Source organism: Halichoerus grypus, chromosome 7 (assembly GCF_964656455.1).
Source record: "Halichoerus grypus chromosome 7, mHalGry1.hap1.1, whole genome shotgun sequence".
NCBI classification, from domain to species: domain Eukaryota; kingdom Metazoa; phylum Chordata; class Mammalia; order Carnivora; family Phocidae; genus Halichoerus; species Halichoerus grypus.
In genome coordinates, this window is record NC_135718.1 from 7,321,247 (window position 1) to 7,340,884 (window position 19,638).

The following is a 19,638-nucleotide window of genomic DNA, read 5'->3' on the forward strand; positions in this document are numbered from 1 at the left end:
CCACACTCACCTCAGTAAGCAGTATTGCTAGCATATCCTGCCTCTGAAAGCGTATAGCCAGATGCACGAGAGTATAGCCGACATCAAAAGCAGAAGGGCGGTTCAGGAGGCGCACTTCGTCTGCAGTGAGCTGACGTGCGATGTCCCCGCCTGATGACTTGTACGCTTCTATAGCAGCTAAGTCACCTTCTACAACCCCTAGAACAAGCAGCAAGATAGAAAAGAGTTTATTTCTATTTTTCTTCCAAAAGCATAAACCTGTTGCATTCACTCTAAACCCTTTTAAGTGTTTCTCTAGGATTTCTGGACCCCGGGACAACATATTTAAATGTCCTAAATATTAAGGAAAACCGATGTAATCCTCTCCCTTTAATTTCTTTCCAGAACTAGAACTACCTATTTAGGTACTTACCTTCACATCAGCGCTGGCTCCATGCTCGAGGCTTAGAGGAATCATTAGAATATATTAATTGGATCAAAGAGATCAGTAATCCTAGTATGAGAAACTAGACTTTACAGAAGACACTAAACTCCTGTCTGGTCCTGACTCTGCAGAAACCAAGGAGACGGGGATGTGCCTCCTGTTGGCTTTGGGCTCTTGCCCTTTACAACTGCATTTTTTAAGCTGAATCAAAACAGATGCTGAGCCTTCCATATTGCTGTTTAGGTATGAAACAATTCAGAGCAATTAAAACCATTTTCAATATAAGTTAAAGTTAGCAACATTTTGATTTCAGAACCTCTCAAAGCCAAGTCTTCCTTACACTCATTAAGTATTAATACAGTAAAACTTGAACCAGATGAGTTAGAACAAAAAATATGCTAAAATAAAACATTACAAACCAGTTGGGGGTAGAGAGATAAAACAAGTATCATTTTTCCCAATCCATAAAGAACTTTCTGTTCCCACTAACCCATTTACTAAACTTAACACAAATTAATATTAGGTGAAGACAGTAATCCTATTTACTAAGCAGTACAGTACACATCTATGAATAAATACCCCTGGCAAATATAAAGGTGTAGATAAGCTTCAAATTTAACCACAAAGAGTGTTACACACACACACACACCTCAAGACTGAAGGACCAAATAATTTTAAGTGTGTCCTAAGTTATATCAGGAAAAATTTGTTTGTTGGGTAAAATGCTAAGACCAGCTAAAAATATTCTTAGTGTATTTTTTAAAGAACCATTTTTTAATTGCCATCTTGAATTAGGAATTAGAGAAATAAGGGCTACTCCTTGGAGTATAACAGATTGGTACAATGCAACAATTTCTCCCAGTTATTAAAAATAGCAAAACTTTAAAATAATTCCCATGTTCACTGAACACCCATGACATGCAAAGCACTGTGCTAGGCAATGTGAGAAACACAGACAGTACAAACATGATTCCTATACTCAAAACAGTCCTTTCTCATCCCATTTGTGGACCATAAAAGGCCAGCTTCAGAAGTTTTCAGACTCTGCGGTCAAAGATCCTTTCTGCAAATCTAGACCCACTCCCCATAAAAGGACACCCTGCCGCCGACACAGACATTTTTCAGGTGAAGAAATCCATGATATCAAACGAGAACACCTTATTACAGGAACTTTTATTTTCATGGCCACATAGGTTAATACATTCTTCACTATAAATGCCTAAGTACAGCTGTCACTGTGTACCACCCCCACTATGGAAAGGGCTTTAACACACTCTTAGGAGGCCCAGTGCCCTGGAGAAGTCATCAGGGCTAAAACGTGATACGGCTGGCAGGAATCTTCTCCAAAGGGCAAGCCTTAAAAACAGACACAGAAAGTCCTACTTGAAATAAAAACAAATCTATGGTTAAAGAGTCAAGTACACAAAGAACTCTAAAATTTCTCCTTAATTTGTTTTAATAACAGATGAGAATAATCAGAGAGAGCTCGTAACTTTATGAATAATCTAATGTAGTTCCTCTCTTTAGAAGTAAATATGCCCTGCTCTGTTTCCTTCCCTGTACATGTATTTCCGTATGAAGGCAACTGCTCTTCATGTTGGTCCTACCAAAGCTGTCACTATTCTGGGTGCCTTCAGTATCACTGCCCCTTATACAGTTTTTTAACTGTAAAATATTTATAAAGTGTATTTATAAAATTTCTTTATGACATAAGAAAAGCCACCCAAGGACCAAAAAGACCGATCAATTTACCTGAGAAGATACAGAGGAAGACCTGAACAGAACATGTATACATCTGTGTACCTATTTAGGCACGTGCATGCGCACGCACACACCCACCTTCTTTTGTTTCTCAAAGACAAAGATGACTGCCAACCAACTTCTAAATCACCGTCTTCACTATTTTTAGCTAACTCACCATATAGCTGATATCTGGAAGAATCTCATCTTAGAAAGTCTTGCTTAAGAATTCATTTCCTCTGTCATGTTTGTGAGGGATTTCTGTAATTAGAAACTAACTAGCATAATCAAGGGGGGGAGGGTAACAGACCAAATAGCACAAGGAAGTTGACGAACTGTGCTTTGGAATTATGATTTACAATGTCACACAGTCTGCCTTCAAATTAAGCGTTTTTTTTTTTTAAATACGAATAGAACTTCAAATGGTGAACTGCACAGTATATGAATTGTAGCTCAATAAAGAGGATACATATATATAAAAAAAAAAAAAAATGATTTCTATTCGTCCAAATCGAAAATACTAAAACAATTACTTCCTTCAACCCCAAACTCTGCACTGAACTGCAGATAGGGCATGCTGCCGCTCCCCAGCATGGAGCAAATCCAGGAGGGCAGAAAATGAGGATGAAGAGAATAGAGAGTTTGTACTCTATTCTTCACAGCACAAAATCCTCCAAATCTTCTAGAACATGAAAAACACAAACATAAGTACAGGCACAAAGTAATATTTTAAAGAAAAATATATTATCATCTAATGTTTTGGGAACATACGATTCCATTCTTTTCATTAACTATAATTAAGAACTTAGTTTCGGTTACCAGTGAGTTTTCAGCTACAGAGACAAAGTACATTTATTACAAATTTCATGAGACTGTCACTGAACAGTCCAAATGTTTAGTCTATCTTTATGACACATTGTTCAAAGACAGCTATTGATTAACGTGTCCACAGTTTCTTGACAGATGGGTTTTCACTGCAAACAGGGTATTTAAAAGGATCTGGCCCATACTCAGATAAGGTAAAGCTTTAGCTACCAAATGTTTTCTACTTAGGGGGGAAAAAAGTGTAAGATTATATGCAAAACAACTTACAAAATGTCTTTTGAGTTCTTCACATAAAATTTTATCACCTCTAATATCAGGGTATGATAAAGGAAAGTAGGAAGAGGGGAGAAGAGCTGAGAGGTAGGAAAAGACAGCAAAATAAACACAAGGGATAAAATCTCACTTCATGTAACCATGACCAGGAAAAACCAGAACAATTCCAACGGAAGAGGTGATGTATACATGCTTCCTAGTTACTGACCTCTCACACTGCCTCCAAGAGAGTAACTGAAGCGTCTTTCTTGTAATGTTTTCTGAAAATTTAATAAATGTCTATTACATGTTCTGTCCCTTCTTCTTCCGTGCTATGAAGGCAAATTAAAAGGACAGCTGAAGACACTCTGAGATGAACTTTATAAAACTAACCTACAGTATCATCATACACTCAAAACTGACTGAACGAAATACACAACCAACTAAGCAGTGGTGCATAATTACAGATAATGCAAAGTGTTAAAATACTTTTAAAAACATTAAGACCTAAGAGTAAATGAAAGTTACTACGTCTTACAAACTATAAAGTTTAAAAAAAAAAAAAAAAAGTTCATATTGTCCTAGAAGCTGGGCCAGGAGTGGAATTTAACATATTTTGAAGCCACAGGTCACAACTCACTGGGGACTTCACAGCTACTATGGAACTCCGTTGGTTAGAATATGGAGCTGGCTCATAGATGTTTAGAAAACAGACTTATTTTTTCCCCCATATATGGCACAGTTTTCAAAGTTTTGCCTTATTTTCTTTTATGACATAAAATCATAATCGTAACTAACTTTGAAAAGAATGCCAAATGGTAAAAAAAAGCCAGGACTTACCTGAGCCCACATGGGCCAGCTCAACACTACCCTGGAGTTCTATGGTAGCTGTGACATCACAGCATGCTTTATGCTGTGGGGTCAGGGTGGACTTGGAGTCAGCTGGCACAATTTCAGGAGCCCTTAAAGAGAAAAGTTAGTTTTAAGTGGTAATGTTCACAATGTGCTTTACCATGGTCAGTAGAAAGATGCAGATGCGCTGGCTACAATGTCTGGATAGTTGTCTTCTACCCTGAGTTTAATTCACTTAGGTGGTTTTGCATATTAAAAAAAAAAAGAAAGAAAAAAAAAACTATACCACCCAGTAATACTTTTTCTTTATATTCCTAACCATTTGGCTATAGCTGGATCACAAACTTGGCTTAGATATTCATATTCATAGCTAACTCCTTCAATATTCAAATATGAGCTGCTTTTTAAATAAAATGACCTCAATATTTTTAAGTGTATCTTCAAGTAGGCACAAGCTCAGTGGTAATCTCAGGAACAGTGTAAGCAGCCCAGACCACCTCCTAGAGGCATTATTCACATAACCAATGGCAGCAAGTGAAAAGGTACCACTTCTATTCCTAGAATAGTGCTATAGAACAATAACCTTTTCAAAAACTGAGATGAAAATCACAAATTGGAAATAAATTCTTTAATCTATTATACTATATCAAGATGAACTTCTATTCAATTCAGTCAATAAACTCACTCCATTATGAAAACATCCTCTTTAGAATAAAAGATTCAATGATAGAGAAGTCAAAATAATCTCTAACTAAGGCTTTCAACTACTCTATTATTAATCATGACAAACTATGCCAAATATAATTTATACTTTGGAGCTCTTACGTCTTTACATCTCTGATTAGACTGTTAACAACCCAACTGCTGTGGAAATATAAATCCCCGAAGTCATGAAAAAATACCTGAATCGATAGATACCTTCAGAAGAAAGAAGATCTCGCCATGCAGGAAGAATTATACTGCTGAAAGCGCCATGGAAGGATTTAAAAGAACAGGTCACAAAGTTATCTTTGGGAAGGGGATCAGAGATGAGGGCCAGTGTTAACAGTTAAAGAAGATGAACGTGAGTTCGAATTACAAAGGTCACTGAAAATATTGCCCAAAGAGTCAATTGAGGGGATATTAGGTTCTTAAAAACCTGGGGTTCCAGTTATATAAAACAGTATATGTCAAATCCACTTTCACCACTGAAATCAAGTCCCAAAAGTTTTCTGACTGCAAGTAAAAATTTTGCCTGCAACAAGGCCAAGTTATCCTGGCTGAATCTGAAACCAAATTTTAGATTTTTAGAATTATACCATTTTAGGTAGGCCTGGAGGGATTATTGAATAGTCTAGTCCACTCTCTTTTACAAGTCATGCAAGACTTAGTTTACAAAAGGAAAAACTCTTATGACATATAACATTACACTGTTCATAATATGTCCATGTAACTCTTCTTCTAGCCAAAGATACTGACAGAATCAGGACAGAATCATCAAAATGGAAGAGATGTTAAAACGTTACTTAGTCCATCTTGATAAGGTTCCCAGGTAGAAGCACAAAACAAGGAAGTTCCTATTATTTGCCATTGCTAGACAAAGTTCCACAGCCTCAGTAAACTCCTACAGCCACACAAGTATCCATATAAACGGAGTGGGAGATTTTCCTCAAAAGTTTCAGGCCCATCTATCCAACAACCCATTAGACAGCCTCACTACCATCCTGTCTAAAACTGAACTTCACATCTCCTATGCTTAGGAAAAATGATCCAACCCCAAGTGTCCAAACCAAAACCCTGGACATCTTTCTTAACTCCTCTCCCCTCAGCCCCCATATCAATTTTGCCAAGTTTTGTCAATCCTGCCTTTTAAGGCTCTCTCAAATACATCCCCCACCCCATCTCTACTGCCTCTATCCTAGGTCAAGACTGCACTCTCCCTCACTAAGATTACTGTAATGTTCTCTTTTAAGTGGTTAGCTTGCCTCTAGTGCTGTTCTCTTCCAATCTAGTCTCCATACTATGACCGAAGTGTTCTTTCTAAACTACAAATCTGATTAAGGCAGTCTTCTTCGGAATGTTTACCACAGCCCTTATGTTAAAAGCTAAACTCCTTAACCAGGTCCACAGGCCTTGAAAGGTCCAGCATTACCCCACAGCATCACCCCGGAGCTTCCACACTACACATCAACCCTGCTAACTCCATCAGTTTGTCTAATGGGTCTTCACACACGCAATTCCCTCAGATCAAAACATTCTTCCCTCTTCTCTTTAAGGTTTTGGCTTAGATGTCATTTCCTCCTTAAAGCCCTCTCCAGATCTTCAAATGAGATTAAGGTATACACTCCTCTAGCACCTTATCCTTCCTCTACTAAACTCATCACACTATATTGACTTACTGAATTTTATCTTCCTCTACCAGAGCACAAGCTCACGGAGAGCCATGACTTCCTTCACAGTGCTTGGGAAAACACTCTATGAATATCTAAGTGTGAAAATAAATGGACCAATAAAGAAAAGGCAAAAACTAAGTCAATTTTGGAAAGCAACTGGAGGGTGGAACAGGATGAACACTTGCCTTATCAGATTTTTAAATACATAAAGCCATAATTACTTAAGCGAAAGTATGATACTGATGTAAAAAACAAACGTCAAAATAAAGAGCCTCAAAACAAATGATGCAGAATCATTTTATGCATAATAGAACCACCCAAATCCATGGGGAAATAATTTATTTAAAGTCATATTAAAAGGGACGCCTGGGTGGCTCAGTGAAGTTACATGTCTGCCTTCGGCTCAGGTCATGATCCCAGGGTCCTGGGATCGAGTCCCGCATCAGGCTCCTTGCTCAGTGGGGAGCCTGCTTCTCCCTCTCCCTCTGCTGCTCCCCCTGCTTGCGCTCTCTCTTTCCGACAAATAAATAAATAAAATCATAAATAAATAAATATTAATGGAATTTAGAAAACTTTAATTCTTAGTTCAATCTGAAAGACTGTGTAAGACAACAAAGATAAAGTGTCATTAATATAATTCTCCCCACACTTAAAAAAGGGGGGAGGAATTTGCAGGAAATATGACTGGTACAAGTTTTTAGTGTAAGTATTATTTATATTTAGACTTCATATAACTTGCTAAAAATAACAGAAAAATGGACAGAAGACAAAAATCAGCAATTCACAGGGAAAAATACAAATTACTAAACAAGACAATACGCCTCCCTTACTAATAAACCCCAGCAAAGACCCAGCCGCAACGTCGCTCTGACCCCACTGATGGGGTACAATCCGGGCAGTTCTTCCAGGCAGTTATTTACCAATATGCGTATGTTCATATCGTTTGATCATGTAATCCCATTTCAGGGAATCTAAGAAAATAGTTAGAAATGCTGATAATTTTGCTTATCAGAATAAAAAATGTTCAAATAACCCAAAAGGCTAAGTAAGGGGCAAGTTAAAGTATAGCAACTTAATGTCCTGTTACATTCATTTTTTAAAAGATGAAAACATTTTAATTACTTCAAAATATAAAGTTCAACAAAAAAAGTACAATTTCAATTACATAAAAATAAGTAAATGTAAAAAAACTGAAAATACACAATAACATGACACATTTCTTCTAGACACAGATGCTTTACACTATTATTTTTTCATAGCTTATCTCTGAAATATTCTACAATGAGCATGCTCTGCTTTTATTATTTAAAATGAACCCAACTCTCATATACTGTTACAAGAAGTCAGTACCTAATGTCTAAACTTGATGAAACAAGAAGACTGATGTGTCCATCCAGAGATGAACAAAATGTGGTATATACATATTATTCAGCCTTAAAAAGGAAGCAAATTCTGACATGTGCTGCAACATGAATGAACTCTAAAGACATTCCACTAAATTAAACAAGCCAGTCACAAAAGGACAAACACCGCATGATTCCACTTATGTGAGGTACTGGGAGCAGTCAAATGCACAGGGACAGAAACGAGAGTGGCGGTTGCCGGGGGCTGGGGGGGGGGGGATGGGATCTCCGTTCATGGATACAGAGTTCAGTTTTGCAAAACGGAAAAAGTTCCAGAGAGGGATGGTGGTGATGACTGCACAATATGAATGTACTTAATGCCACTGAACCGTACACTTAAAAATGGTTATGCTTGGTGGGGCACCAGGGTGGTACAGTCAGTCACGTGTCGACTCTTGGTTTCGGCTCAGGTAGTGACCTCAGGGTCCTGACACTGAGCCCCGTGTCAGGTTCCACGCTTAGTAGGGAGTCAGTGCTTGAGATTCTCTCTCCCTCTCCCTGCCCCTCCCACTTGTGCTCTCTCTAAAATAAATCTTTTAAAAAAAATGGTTCAGATGGCAAATTTTGTCACATGTATTTTACCACAGTTAAAATAAATTTTTAAAAAAGAGAAAAAATGATACAAGGACACAATTCAGACATATTAGAGGTGTTGTTTCAAACAATATCACCTATGTAGTATTCCTCCCTCCCCCCCAAAAAAAGATAAAATATTTTAATTTAATCTATTAATTTCCAAATTGAGTGTCATTCTGTGAAAAAATTGCCTTGACTCTTTGAAAATGTTTATCTCGGGGCACCTGGGGGGCTCAGTTGGTTAAGCGTCTGCCTTCGGTTCAGGTCATGATCCCAGGATCCTGGAATCGAGTCCCGCATCGGGCTCCCTGCTCAGGGGAGAGCCTGCTTCTCCCCCTCCCTGACGCTCTGCCTACTTGTGCTCTTTATCTCTCTGTCAAATAGATAGGTAGAATCTTTAAAAGAAAAGAAAAAATGTTTATCTCATGAAAGAATAAACAAAACCAAAAACCATCTGAGGCACCGTTTAGAAAAGAGGGGCCTAACGCGAGAACACTAATAGCTAAAATGTACAATCCTTGATTGAATGGGATTGGATCAATAGCTATCAGTGAAACTGAATATGGACTTTGAATATTAAATTTTCTGGATAATCATATTATGTAGTTATGCAGGGAAAATGTCTGTTTTTAGGACATACATGCTGAACTATTTAGGGGCAAAACGTCACAACATCTGCAATTACCTCTCAAATGGTTCAGGAGAAACAGAAAGACAAATAGAGAGTAAATGTGGCAAAGTATTAACAACTGGAAAATGTAAGTCAAAGGCATATAATATAGTTATACTTCTAACTCTTCTGCAGGTTTTGAAATTTCTCACAATAAAAGGTTGATGGGGGAAAAAGCTGTCTCTGCACAGCAGGACTGGGAGTGAAAAAAAGAAAAATTTGTTTTTCTTTATAAACTCTTCCCTCTCTACCGCTTGATTTTTTTAATAGTTTTCTTTAATAAATGTTTTAAATTAAAGTTATTTTATGGTAAACAGTAAAGTTCGCTGAGTCTAAACACATCTTTTTATATTTAATATTTAAACAATACATTTGGATTTCATAACTCAATGTGTTCATTTAATATAATGCTTTTTAAAAATGAAAGCCTTTACTAAATCAATAATGCATATTCAAATGTCAGTACCACAGAATCAAAAATCACCTGACGGACTCCCACTCTCAGCATAAGGAGGCACATTATTAGTTGGCAGGCCAGTGTAATCAATCATTTCTAAAAGACAGATATTGCGTCTCAGACTAAAGGCAACCAGAAGTATGCCACGGGGGCTCTATTTCTGCCATTCCCATCCATTTGCCTTAAGAGACACACTCATTCCTAGAAACTTCTTTCTCATCCCAGGTGTCAGGAAGCACTTTCAAAAGCCAGAATGAACTGGCCAGGAGAAACAAAGTATGTGCATGTTCCCTACTGATCGGAGTCTTTGACATTGCTGAGAATTATCACAATTTTCTTAAAAATCGTAACATAAAATTTTTATATCCAGAGTTCCAATCACAAGAGAAAATCCTTAGAAACTTGAAGAAAAACAAGACAAAAGCTATCTGAAGAGATACTCCATTCACAGTGCTAAAAATAATTCTATTACCTATAACATCAACTACCTTGGATAGGAAGGAGATTCACAAGCCAGAATGTGTATGGAGTGAAGACACCTCAGTTTTGGTAGCTACACACACGCGCCCACGTAGGAGCATCACAGAGAGTTAGCCAAGGACATACAAGGCATTGCCGGCACTCCAGCAGCTTACTTTCCTTTTATGGATACAGTGCCAAAGATCTGCTGCAGGAGTCTGCATGTATTTTGGATTCTATTAAAAGCTTTCAATAGGATATTTTAACAAACCATTTTTATTTTTTTATGCTTTTTTTTTTTAAAAAATGTGATGGTTTTAAATGTCAAAGACAAATTAAGACCTCCAAGAGGTTTTTTCAGGTTCTACCTGTATTAAGGAAAAAAAGCCAAGTATTAAGGGAAAAAGGACTCTAAAATCAGAAGAGTATCTTTCAGTAAAACACTCAGTCTCGTACCAATACAAAATCAAGTTCATACTCAAACAAAATGGTTCATTAGCATCCTGGAATAAATCCAGCACTTAAAAAATAACCATAACCTAAAATCTATCAGAACAGTGAACAATTTCATTAGCTCCCTCTCTGAACTCCCAGAAGATGATCTCTAAAACTTAAATATTAGAACAAAGACCTGCTACTGGGCTACCAAGTCAGAAGTGACGATGGCCGCGAAGGCGATCCATAAGGCAGAAAAACTTCTCAAGGTGGAAAACAGATTGTCCGAACAGCTGTAGTATACCAAACTGAAAACAGGCAAACACAAGCAAAGCAAACATACTACAGAAATGTCATACTAAAAACCGTACAAATAATGTGACCTAACCATGCAGCCCCATCTTGGGGCTCAACAATCAGCTTCATTTAGGCATATTTATTTAGTTGACTTGGAAAAAAGGCAAGATTGAAAACATTAATATTCACAGTCATCAAACATTATTCAAAAGTTCCTGTAACAGTACTCCTTTCAAACACAGAGCAAAAACAAAAAAAGAAAACTAACTAAAAAAGAAAAACCCACTGTGATTAAGAAATATGTATCTACTGTTCCTGGCACATAATTACTAAAACCCCTGTAATTTTCTCAGTAAGATCCCTAGGGGCATCTTTTGTTAATAAATTTAGTTTTGTTCCCAGTTCCTGAAATTGCTCCGGAGACATAAAGGGAAAACCGAATGTCTTTTGTTACTCATAAAACAAGTCCCTTTCTCCACTTCTGAGTTTATGTTAATGAGGTGACTTCTGGAAAACACCTAAGGATGGGGGCTGGTTGCCAAGGGAACCAACCTTGGGATTAAAGGGTTGGAACTTTCAGCACCATCCCACTCCTACCTCCTGGGAAAGGAGAGGAGCTGGAGGGTGAATTATTCACCTGTGGCCAATGATTTGATCGATCTTACCTGTGTAATTAAGCCTCAGTAAGCTTGCGGGCTGCTGAACATGCGGAGGTGCTGGGAGAGTGGCAGCCAACAGGACATCGAAAGCCCCTTCCCTTGCCCTCTACATCTCTTCCATCTAGTTCCTGAGTTCTAGCCTTTTATAATAAACTAGTCATCTAGTAAGTAAAAGGTTTTCCTGAGTTCTGTGAGCAGTTCTACCAAATTAACTAAACCCAAGCCAGGATTATGGAAACCTGTGATTTATAACCAAGAGATCAGAAACACACATGACACCCTGGACTTGATATTTGTAATTAAAAAAAAAAAAATGCTGTTCATATTAATTTCCTATTGCTGCTCTAACAAATTACTACAAATTTAGTGGCTTAAAACAATTCATATCTTTTATCTTAAAATCTGGGCAAGACCAGAAGTTCCACACGGCTCTCACTGGGCTAAAACCAAAGTGTACTCCTTGGAAGGGTCTAGGGGAGCCTTGCCTTTTCCAGCTTATAGAGGCTGCCAGCATTCCTCAGCTCACAGCCCCGCACCACTAAGACCTCTGTTGCTCCACTGTCATATCTCCTTCTGTGACACATGTTCTCCTGTCTCCCTCTTGTTTATAAGGACCCTTATGATTATGCTGGGCCCACCCAAACAACAGGAGGTCATCTCTCTCCATTTGAGGGTCCTTAATTTAACTACATCTGCAAGATCCCTTTTGCCATGTAAAGTAGCACATTCATATACTCTGGGGATTAGAATTCAAATGCCTTGGGGGGCCAGAAGGCATCTGCCTGTTACACTATTTCAATCAGTTGTGTAAATCAGAAAAGGCTGGGGGGGGCGGTGAAAGCAAGCAGTAGTGGGCACCTAAAAAATACAACTTTAGACACTAATTCCTCTCCCTAATAGCATATTTTGCAAGATATTTCATGTTTTGTGCCTTCAGGTAAGTCATCAGTAAGGTATCTCTGTGCAGCAAATTAATTTTTAAAGCCAAAGAACACCAAACTAGAGAATAGAAGCCTCTTCCATTTCTTTCCTTACACTAATTTATATGCCCTCAGTTTCCTCTAAAGTTAAAAAGTCAGCCACAAAGACATCTTAATAAATAGGTAAAATCGCCATTGTATCTTACGTCAAAGATTTCCTTTTGTTTTGTTCTGATGTGGTACTGTCCTTGGTATACATCACCTTATTATCACTGCGGTTCATAGTATTTCCATCTCTCAAAAACTAATTGTACAGGACTTTTTCTTCTGTCGAAGTTAATAAAATTTTGTTTGGATTATTGTACAACACTCATTTGACCAGACACACTATATCTCTAAACTAAATAATAAAGTCACCATTAAAAAAATTACCTTGAACATGACATTTTGCAACACATTTGTTTTTCCAGAAAAACATTTACACAACCTTAATAGTTTACTTCCTTGAGAAAAACCATTCATATCTATAATTCTTAATAATGATACCAAAATAAACAATATTTTTAAATGTAATAAGCCTATACCTTGCTAATTTTTGTTAAAAATGACAAAAGTAAAAAAAATTTAAAAAATTAGAAAATACAATGAAAAAAGAGTATTAGTGAAAGCAAACAGACAAACATATTCTGACATGTTTAGCACCATATTAAGTCATAGGTGTTTCTACAGTTGCATCTGGCACCCTGGAGTGGCTATGTAGGACACGGTACACGGGCAAGGGGCCAAAATACAACTGGCGTCAGGGCAGAAAATAACAGCCACAAATATTGATTTTCAATACAGTTATGAGAAGAGGGGAAATATTTGATCAAATAGAACTATCTTTGCAGACAACCCGAAAGAAAAAGTCAATTCTAACATATTTCCTATGTTTTAAGAATCATGTAAGTTATGGGGCGCCTGGGTGGCTCAGTCAGTTAAGCGTCTGCCTTCCGCTCAGGTCATGATCCCGGAGTCCCGGCATCAGCCCTGCACCGGGTTCCCTGCTGAGCCAAGAGCCTGCTTCTCCCTCTCCTCCCTGCTCATGCTCTCTGTCGCTGTTTCTCTCTCTCAAATAAATAAAATCTTAAAAAAAAAAAAAAAAAACCTGTAAGTTTTTAGACACATCAAAATTTTGCTCAGGAATACCCCAGACTACAATCCTCATGATTCCATTTCAGCATGCTCACTGATAAGATTCTGATTTAGCCCGTAAGTCAGTGATTCTCAACAGGGGACACAAACGAAACCAGAAAGGGAGAGAAACCATAAGAGACTCTTTTTTTTTTTTAAAGATTTTATTTATTTATTTGACAGAGAGAGAGACAGCGAGAGAGGGAACACAAGCAGGGGGAGTGGGAGAGGGAGAAGCAGGCTTCCCGCTGAGCAGGGAGCCCAACACAGGGCTCAATCCCAGGACCCTGGGACCATGACCTGAGCTGAAGGCAGACACTTAACGGCTGAGCCACCCAGGCACCCCCCATAAGAGACTCTTAATCTCAGGAAACAAACTGAGGGTTACTGGAGTGGAGGGGGGTGGGAAGGATGGGGTGGCTGGGTGATGGACACTGGGGAGGATATGTGCTATGGTGAGCGCTGTGAATTGTGTAAGACTGATGAATCACAGACCTGTACCCCTGAAACAAATAATACATTATATGTTAAGGTATTGTTCTCCTAATAGGGAAAAGTCACGTTGGCTCCCACTGGGTCAAACCCCAGGGGTAGTTTGTAAAGTAAAAAATACAGAAAGCTAGGAAGAAAGTAAAAAATCTAGAAATTCAGAAAAGCATAAAGGTCTATTTGTCCAGATCTCAGTTTCCACAAGGGCTTACTCGCTGAATGACTTAACAAATGCCTGAATGCCTGCTATGTATCAGACACTGCTTTAAGTACTAGGATACAACTGTGAAGGAAACAAAACTCCTGGCCCTCACCAAGCTTAAATTCTAAGGAAGAAAAGAGACAAATAATAAAGTGGAAATTAACAAGTGTTGTAAAGAAAATTAAAACCAGGGGAAGGGGATGAGGACAGGGCTGAAATTGTAGATACAGCAGTCGGGGAAGCCTCAATGAGAAGGGAACAATTGAGAAAAGAACTTAAGCAACTAAATGAGCTAATCCTGCAATCCAGAAAATGAGAATTCCAGGCAGAGGAAAACAGCAAGTACAAAGGTTTGAGGCTTATTTGTAGAGAAGAAAGGTGGCCAGAGTGGCTAAAGTGAATGAGTGAGGTTAAGAGCAACAGATGGGAGGGGGAATGGGGAGGGGGAGGAAGGTGCAGGACACAGATGAGGGGGCCTAGAGTGTCTTTGAGGGACTCTGGCTTTTACTCTGAGCAACACAATCACTGAAGAGTTCTGAGCAGTTTTAGAAGAGTAGCTCCTATGTGGAGAACAATTTGTAAAAGAAAAAAAGGACAGAGGGGATCATGGTTTGGACCAGGGTAGTGAGAAGTACAGATTCTGCATGTATTTTGAAGGTAGAGCCAGTAAGATTTTCTGACAAGTAGGAAAGGAGTAAGAGAAAAAGGAGAATCAAGGATGACCGAGGCTTTGGGCACAGCCGGTGGGATGATAAACTTGTCATCAAGGGAGAAAGGGGACTATGAAAGAATAGGTTTAAGGGAGAGACCAGTTCAGTTTCAGCTTCGCTGAATTGGGAAGAAGTCGGAAATATCAGCTATTCAAGGGAAAATGTGGTGTACAGGACTGGTTACACAAGTCCAGGGTTCAGGAATACAAAAAGTTATCACCACGGATTTAATCTGGGATTCTTATGTGACCCTGTTTATCTTTTCAAGGGATCAACCTGGGTCACAAATTAAAATGTTCTTCTAAAGGGCAACCGATCCAATACAATAGCAGAATTAAAATGGTGTGTTAGGTAGTGCTGCCCTATTCTCTAGGGACATCATCCATCCAGCAGGAAAGGCAGTCTATGATTAGCACCAACATGACCTCCCAGAAAACACCTGGCACCAAACTGCAGACATTCCAGAGACAACTGCACATTTAAATTCACACCTCTGCCTTTACCATCCTGGTTCCTACCCCCAGATTCCACTTTCATTGATGTCAGGTCTTGGCATCACTGCCCCCAACGTCCACTCACCACATAAGATAATAATAATGACTTAGGCGAAACTTACACCCAACAGTCATGTAAAAAAGAAACTTGCTCAATACTGCTGGCACTTCAGTTTACTTTTGCCTTCTTAACAACTGAATCCTCCTCAATCCTATTTTAACAAGCTACAAAGGTTGAGACTTTTTCCAATTTCAAAGGGGTTGTCTCACATTTTATACTTAGTATAAATTTATACTCAGTAAATATTTTATACTTAGTGTATATACTTCAGAGATGATTTTTTTTAGTAAATGTGTTACCAAAGGGACCACAGAGATGATTTTCTTAAATGCCTAACATGGACAAGCCATAATATACCATATCTAATGAAATCTGGAGAACATAAGGCAGGCAGAAAAGGGGAAGTAAAGGTTAATGTTCAGTACATGGGGGCTTCTGTTAATTAACCCAACACAAGGTAAACAAAAAAATGTTTTACACATATTTCAGTGATGTTTACAAATCAGGATAGGACTACCCAAAAAAGACACGGTCATAATTGGTACAACAGTTCAAAACCATATTGTACGGTGAAGTAAAAAATATCTGTTGAAAGGGAAAACAGAATGCACATTACTAAGAACTAAATACAATTAATACTTAGCCCTAAGAACCTAGAAACTCTGGAGTGGGTGGGAGTAGGGACTTAATGATAAAGAAACTGGTAGATGAAAAAAAATCAAATACAATATTGGTCCTGCTGGCATGAGTTTTTGTTCCACCTTTAAAATGAAATCACAGCCATCAAAATGCGAAGAGGTACAAGGATGGTTATCCCAAAAGAAATAAGAATATGTGGAGGGGCGCCTGGGTGGCTCAGTCGTTAAGCGTCTGCCTTCAGCTCAGGTCATGAGCCCAGCGTCCTGGGATCGAGCCCCGCATCAGGCTCCCTGCTCCGCAGGAAGCCTGCTTCTCCCTCTGCCACTCCCCCTGCTTGTGTTCCCTCTCTCGCTATATCTGTGTCAAATAAAAAAAAATTTTTTTAAATCTTTAAAAAAAAAAAAAAAAGAAATAAGAATATGTGGGGCGCCTGGGTGGCTCAGTTGGTTAAGCGACTGCCTTCAGCTCAGGTCATGATCCTGGAGTCCCTGGATCAAGTCCCACATTGGGCTCCCTGCTCGGCGAGGAGCCTGCTTCTCCCTCTAACCCTCCCCCCTCTCATGTACTCTCTCTCTCTCATTCTCACTCTCTCAAATAAATAAATAAATCTTTAAAAAAAAAATGGAAAAAATAAAAGGGAGCAACAAAATGAGAGTAGTCATAAAGAAATAATAGCCACATAGACAAAGTTATATTGATTGGTCTAATTTGTGTTTCAACAAGAGAAAATATTTCAAAGAAGTTCTTAACCTGAGATCCACTAACCTGAAGAAACTATGAACCTCTGATTTCTAAAGGATTCTATGACCCCAACAGAGGTGAGTAATTGTCACAACGTACTTCATTTCTATCTGTAAACTTCTGTGTACTGTAACACGACCTTGTACTAAAGGTATGCATAGTGCATTACCACCTGCAAAAATGATTTTAAGAGTTTCCAAAAGGCACCCAGGTAATTTAAAGACAATCACACCTAGATACAAAAGGTCACATAAGCTTCCATTTATATATGGAATATCCAGAATAGGTAAATCCACAGAGACAGAAAGCAGACGTGATTGCCAGGGACTTGGGAGAGGAGGGGAGGTAGAGTAACTGCTTAATGGTACAGGGTTTCCTTTTGGGGTGATGAAAATGTTTTAGTACCAGACAGATGGTGGTTGCACAACACTCTAAATGCACTAAATGACACTGATTTGTTCACTTTCAAAATGGTGAATTTTATGTTGCAACTTTGGCCTCAATAAAATAAATCTCTTTGTACCTCCTTTAAAAAAAAAAAAAGAAAATTATACCACATAGGGTACCCCAATTTGGAGGGAAAAAAAAATCAATGGGATGAAATGGAAAAACACAGATAGCCTAAAATGGCTCAGTGTGCTTTCATCCCTAGTCCTCAGGATAGAAGAAAATTGGAGCCAAGAGTTACTAAGTGCCTACTGTGTTTTGGTGTTCAGAAGGACTCACCTTCTTGGACATTCTTTTTGCCGGAACAAAACGAAAATAAAAAACTCAGATTTCTTGAAATCTACGCTTAGGACTTACAAGTTCATATAGTTACGTCTTCCGTTCTTGGAGCTATATTCAGGGAGGATAAACAAAAGAAATTCATACTGGGAAAAAAACATACACATACAGCTAAGCTATAATACAGGCTTAGCTATTGTTCCACACAACATTTAACTTGAGTAGTCCCTCCAAATTATCCTTTACAAAAATTTTCTTTACAAAACAGAATGTCAAAGTAAGCACCCCATCCAAATAATTTAAGTCATAAAATTCAAAAAGCTAACCTACTCAAAAAGAAACAAAAAGGCACAGGGAGTCCAATAACTCCTTTTGTGAATTACATCACAAATATTTACCTCACAAGGTCGAAACTAGAGAAAACCCTGCTCTCACAACATGTCCTGGTCTTTCGACAGGTCTTAACCAGTAACTGGGACCAATATCCAGAATTTCTTTAGGAAGCACTAAAACCACAAAATATACAAATCATAATTTGAATTGTGGAACTCAGCTGGCTACATGAAATCAGTTTCATAAAATGTGCAAATATTAACTACATGACATTCACGTTAAATTAACATCAGTATTTTCAAGGTCAATATTATGTTTGTTCAACTTCTTGGAGTCACATTTTTGTGATATTTTTAACATCTGACTAAAGCTTCTACCATCACAAGATGCTCACACTGTTTACAAACACTATGAAGCAGCAGCTGGTGTTCCTCAGTCACATCCTGTTACAATAAATAGAGGAGCAGCTTTAAACTCCAGGTATATTTTTCTCCTACTGATGTGTAAAAAACTTTGCTTTAACTTAAAAAGTTTTTCTCCCTAATGACAGAAAGACACACAATGAAATGGAGGCAATTTAGAACAAAGTTATAACAAGATCACAAATACAGAGATTCTCATGCATGCATAGTGGGAGTACAGCTATCATGCTGAATGACCGAAATGCTAAATAATATTGACCCTGCTTATATCTTTCATGTCATTTTTAATACCTTTTCCTATCCCATTCAAAAAATGTAGAAACTTACCCACACAAGCATTGAGGAATAGCCAATCGGTCTTTTTCATCCTGTTTTTAATTTGTTTCAGTTTTTTAAAGTCCACTTCAAGTTCCTCCTTGCTGCCAACAGCACCAGCCAATTCAATCCTCTGAAAATCCATTTTCATTTCAGAGTCCCGTTTCGTAGTGGGAGGCGATCTTCTTTGGCTGTTCCCACTGCTGCAGCTTCCCCTCCACCGAGCTCGGTCTTGCTCATTTATTATTGAAGAAGCCTCTTCAGTCTCTGCCAACTCTATTGCTTCAATATTATTAGGTCTGGGATGATCGCAAACAACACATTTTTTAGCCTTGGCCCAGTTTTCATATGTGCAAATAGAACAAGTCCAATGCTGGGTCCTTGTGTTCGGTTTATTTCTATCATTGTATTCCTCGCAAGGATCAAGAGAAAAAGCAACTGGTCTTGAACCAGATCCTGAGGATTGAGGAGATTCTGTGGGACTCCTGGTCCTACGCTGGGATAAGCACTGGGTACATCTGATTGCTCTTGGCCAGTTCAAATAGGTGCACATGTGGCATGACCATTTATTTGCATTTTCCATGCTGTACGAGGACTTAACCCTGGGTCTTGCACTAGAGTCTGGACATATCAAAGGACTACTTCCTCCTTCAGTGCTAGAAGGATCCCAATCTCTACCAACATCACTTGAACCACTTTTAAATGGATCTTCTGTAATAATTGTTCCACTTGGTCTTTGGGCACGACACATAGTACACTTGATCGCAGATGGCCAGTTTTCATACGTACAATATTCACAAGCCCACTTAATTCCACGTTCTGACATTGTGCTCTTCTTGAAGTGAGTTATGTCAGGCAGGAAGCTATAAATAATTAGGACATGGTTATTAAAACAGTAACTACATAATTCCATCTCTGTGCCCCAAAAGTACCCTTCAACTTATAAAATATAAATCTCTCAAAAGAAGCCTGTAAGATTTAGCAATGAACTA

The 19,638-nt window shown here is 38.4% G+C and overlaps 1 protein-coding gene across 4 annotated transcripts in view; it reads right to left on the reverse strand.

The window, feature by feature from the left end:
- ZRANB1 (zinc finger RANBP2-type containing 1) overlaps window positions 1–19,638 on the reverse strand; it is a 62,624-nt gene that overhangs the window by 17,663 nt on the left and 25,323 nt on the right. For 2 of the 4 annotated variants that reach the window (XM_036103067.2, XM_078076997.1), the window contains exons 2-3: window positions 18,659–19,509; window positions 11–198 (exon numbers count right to left, since the gene is read on the reverse strand). In XM_036103067.2, the coding sequence (XP_035958960.1) occupies window positions 11–198; window positions 18,659–19,472 (1,002 nt within the window). In that variant the 5' untranslated portion in view covers window positions 19,473–19,509. Of the gene's footprint in view, window positions 1–10; window positions 199–4,081; window positions 4,204–18,658; window positions 19,510–19,638 lie in introns of those variants that run through there. The other 2 variants (XM_036103068.2, XM_078076998.1) reach the window with 2 other exon arrangements.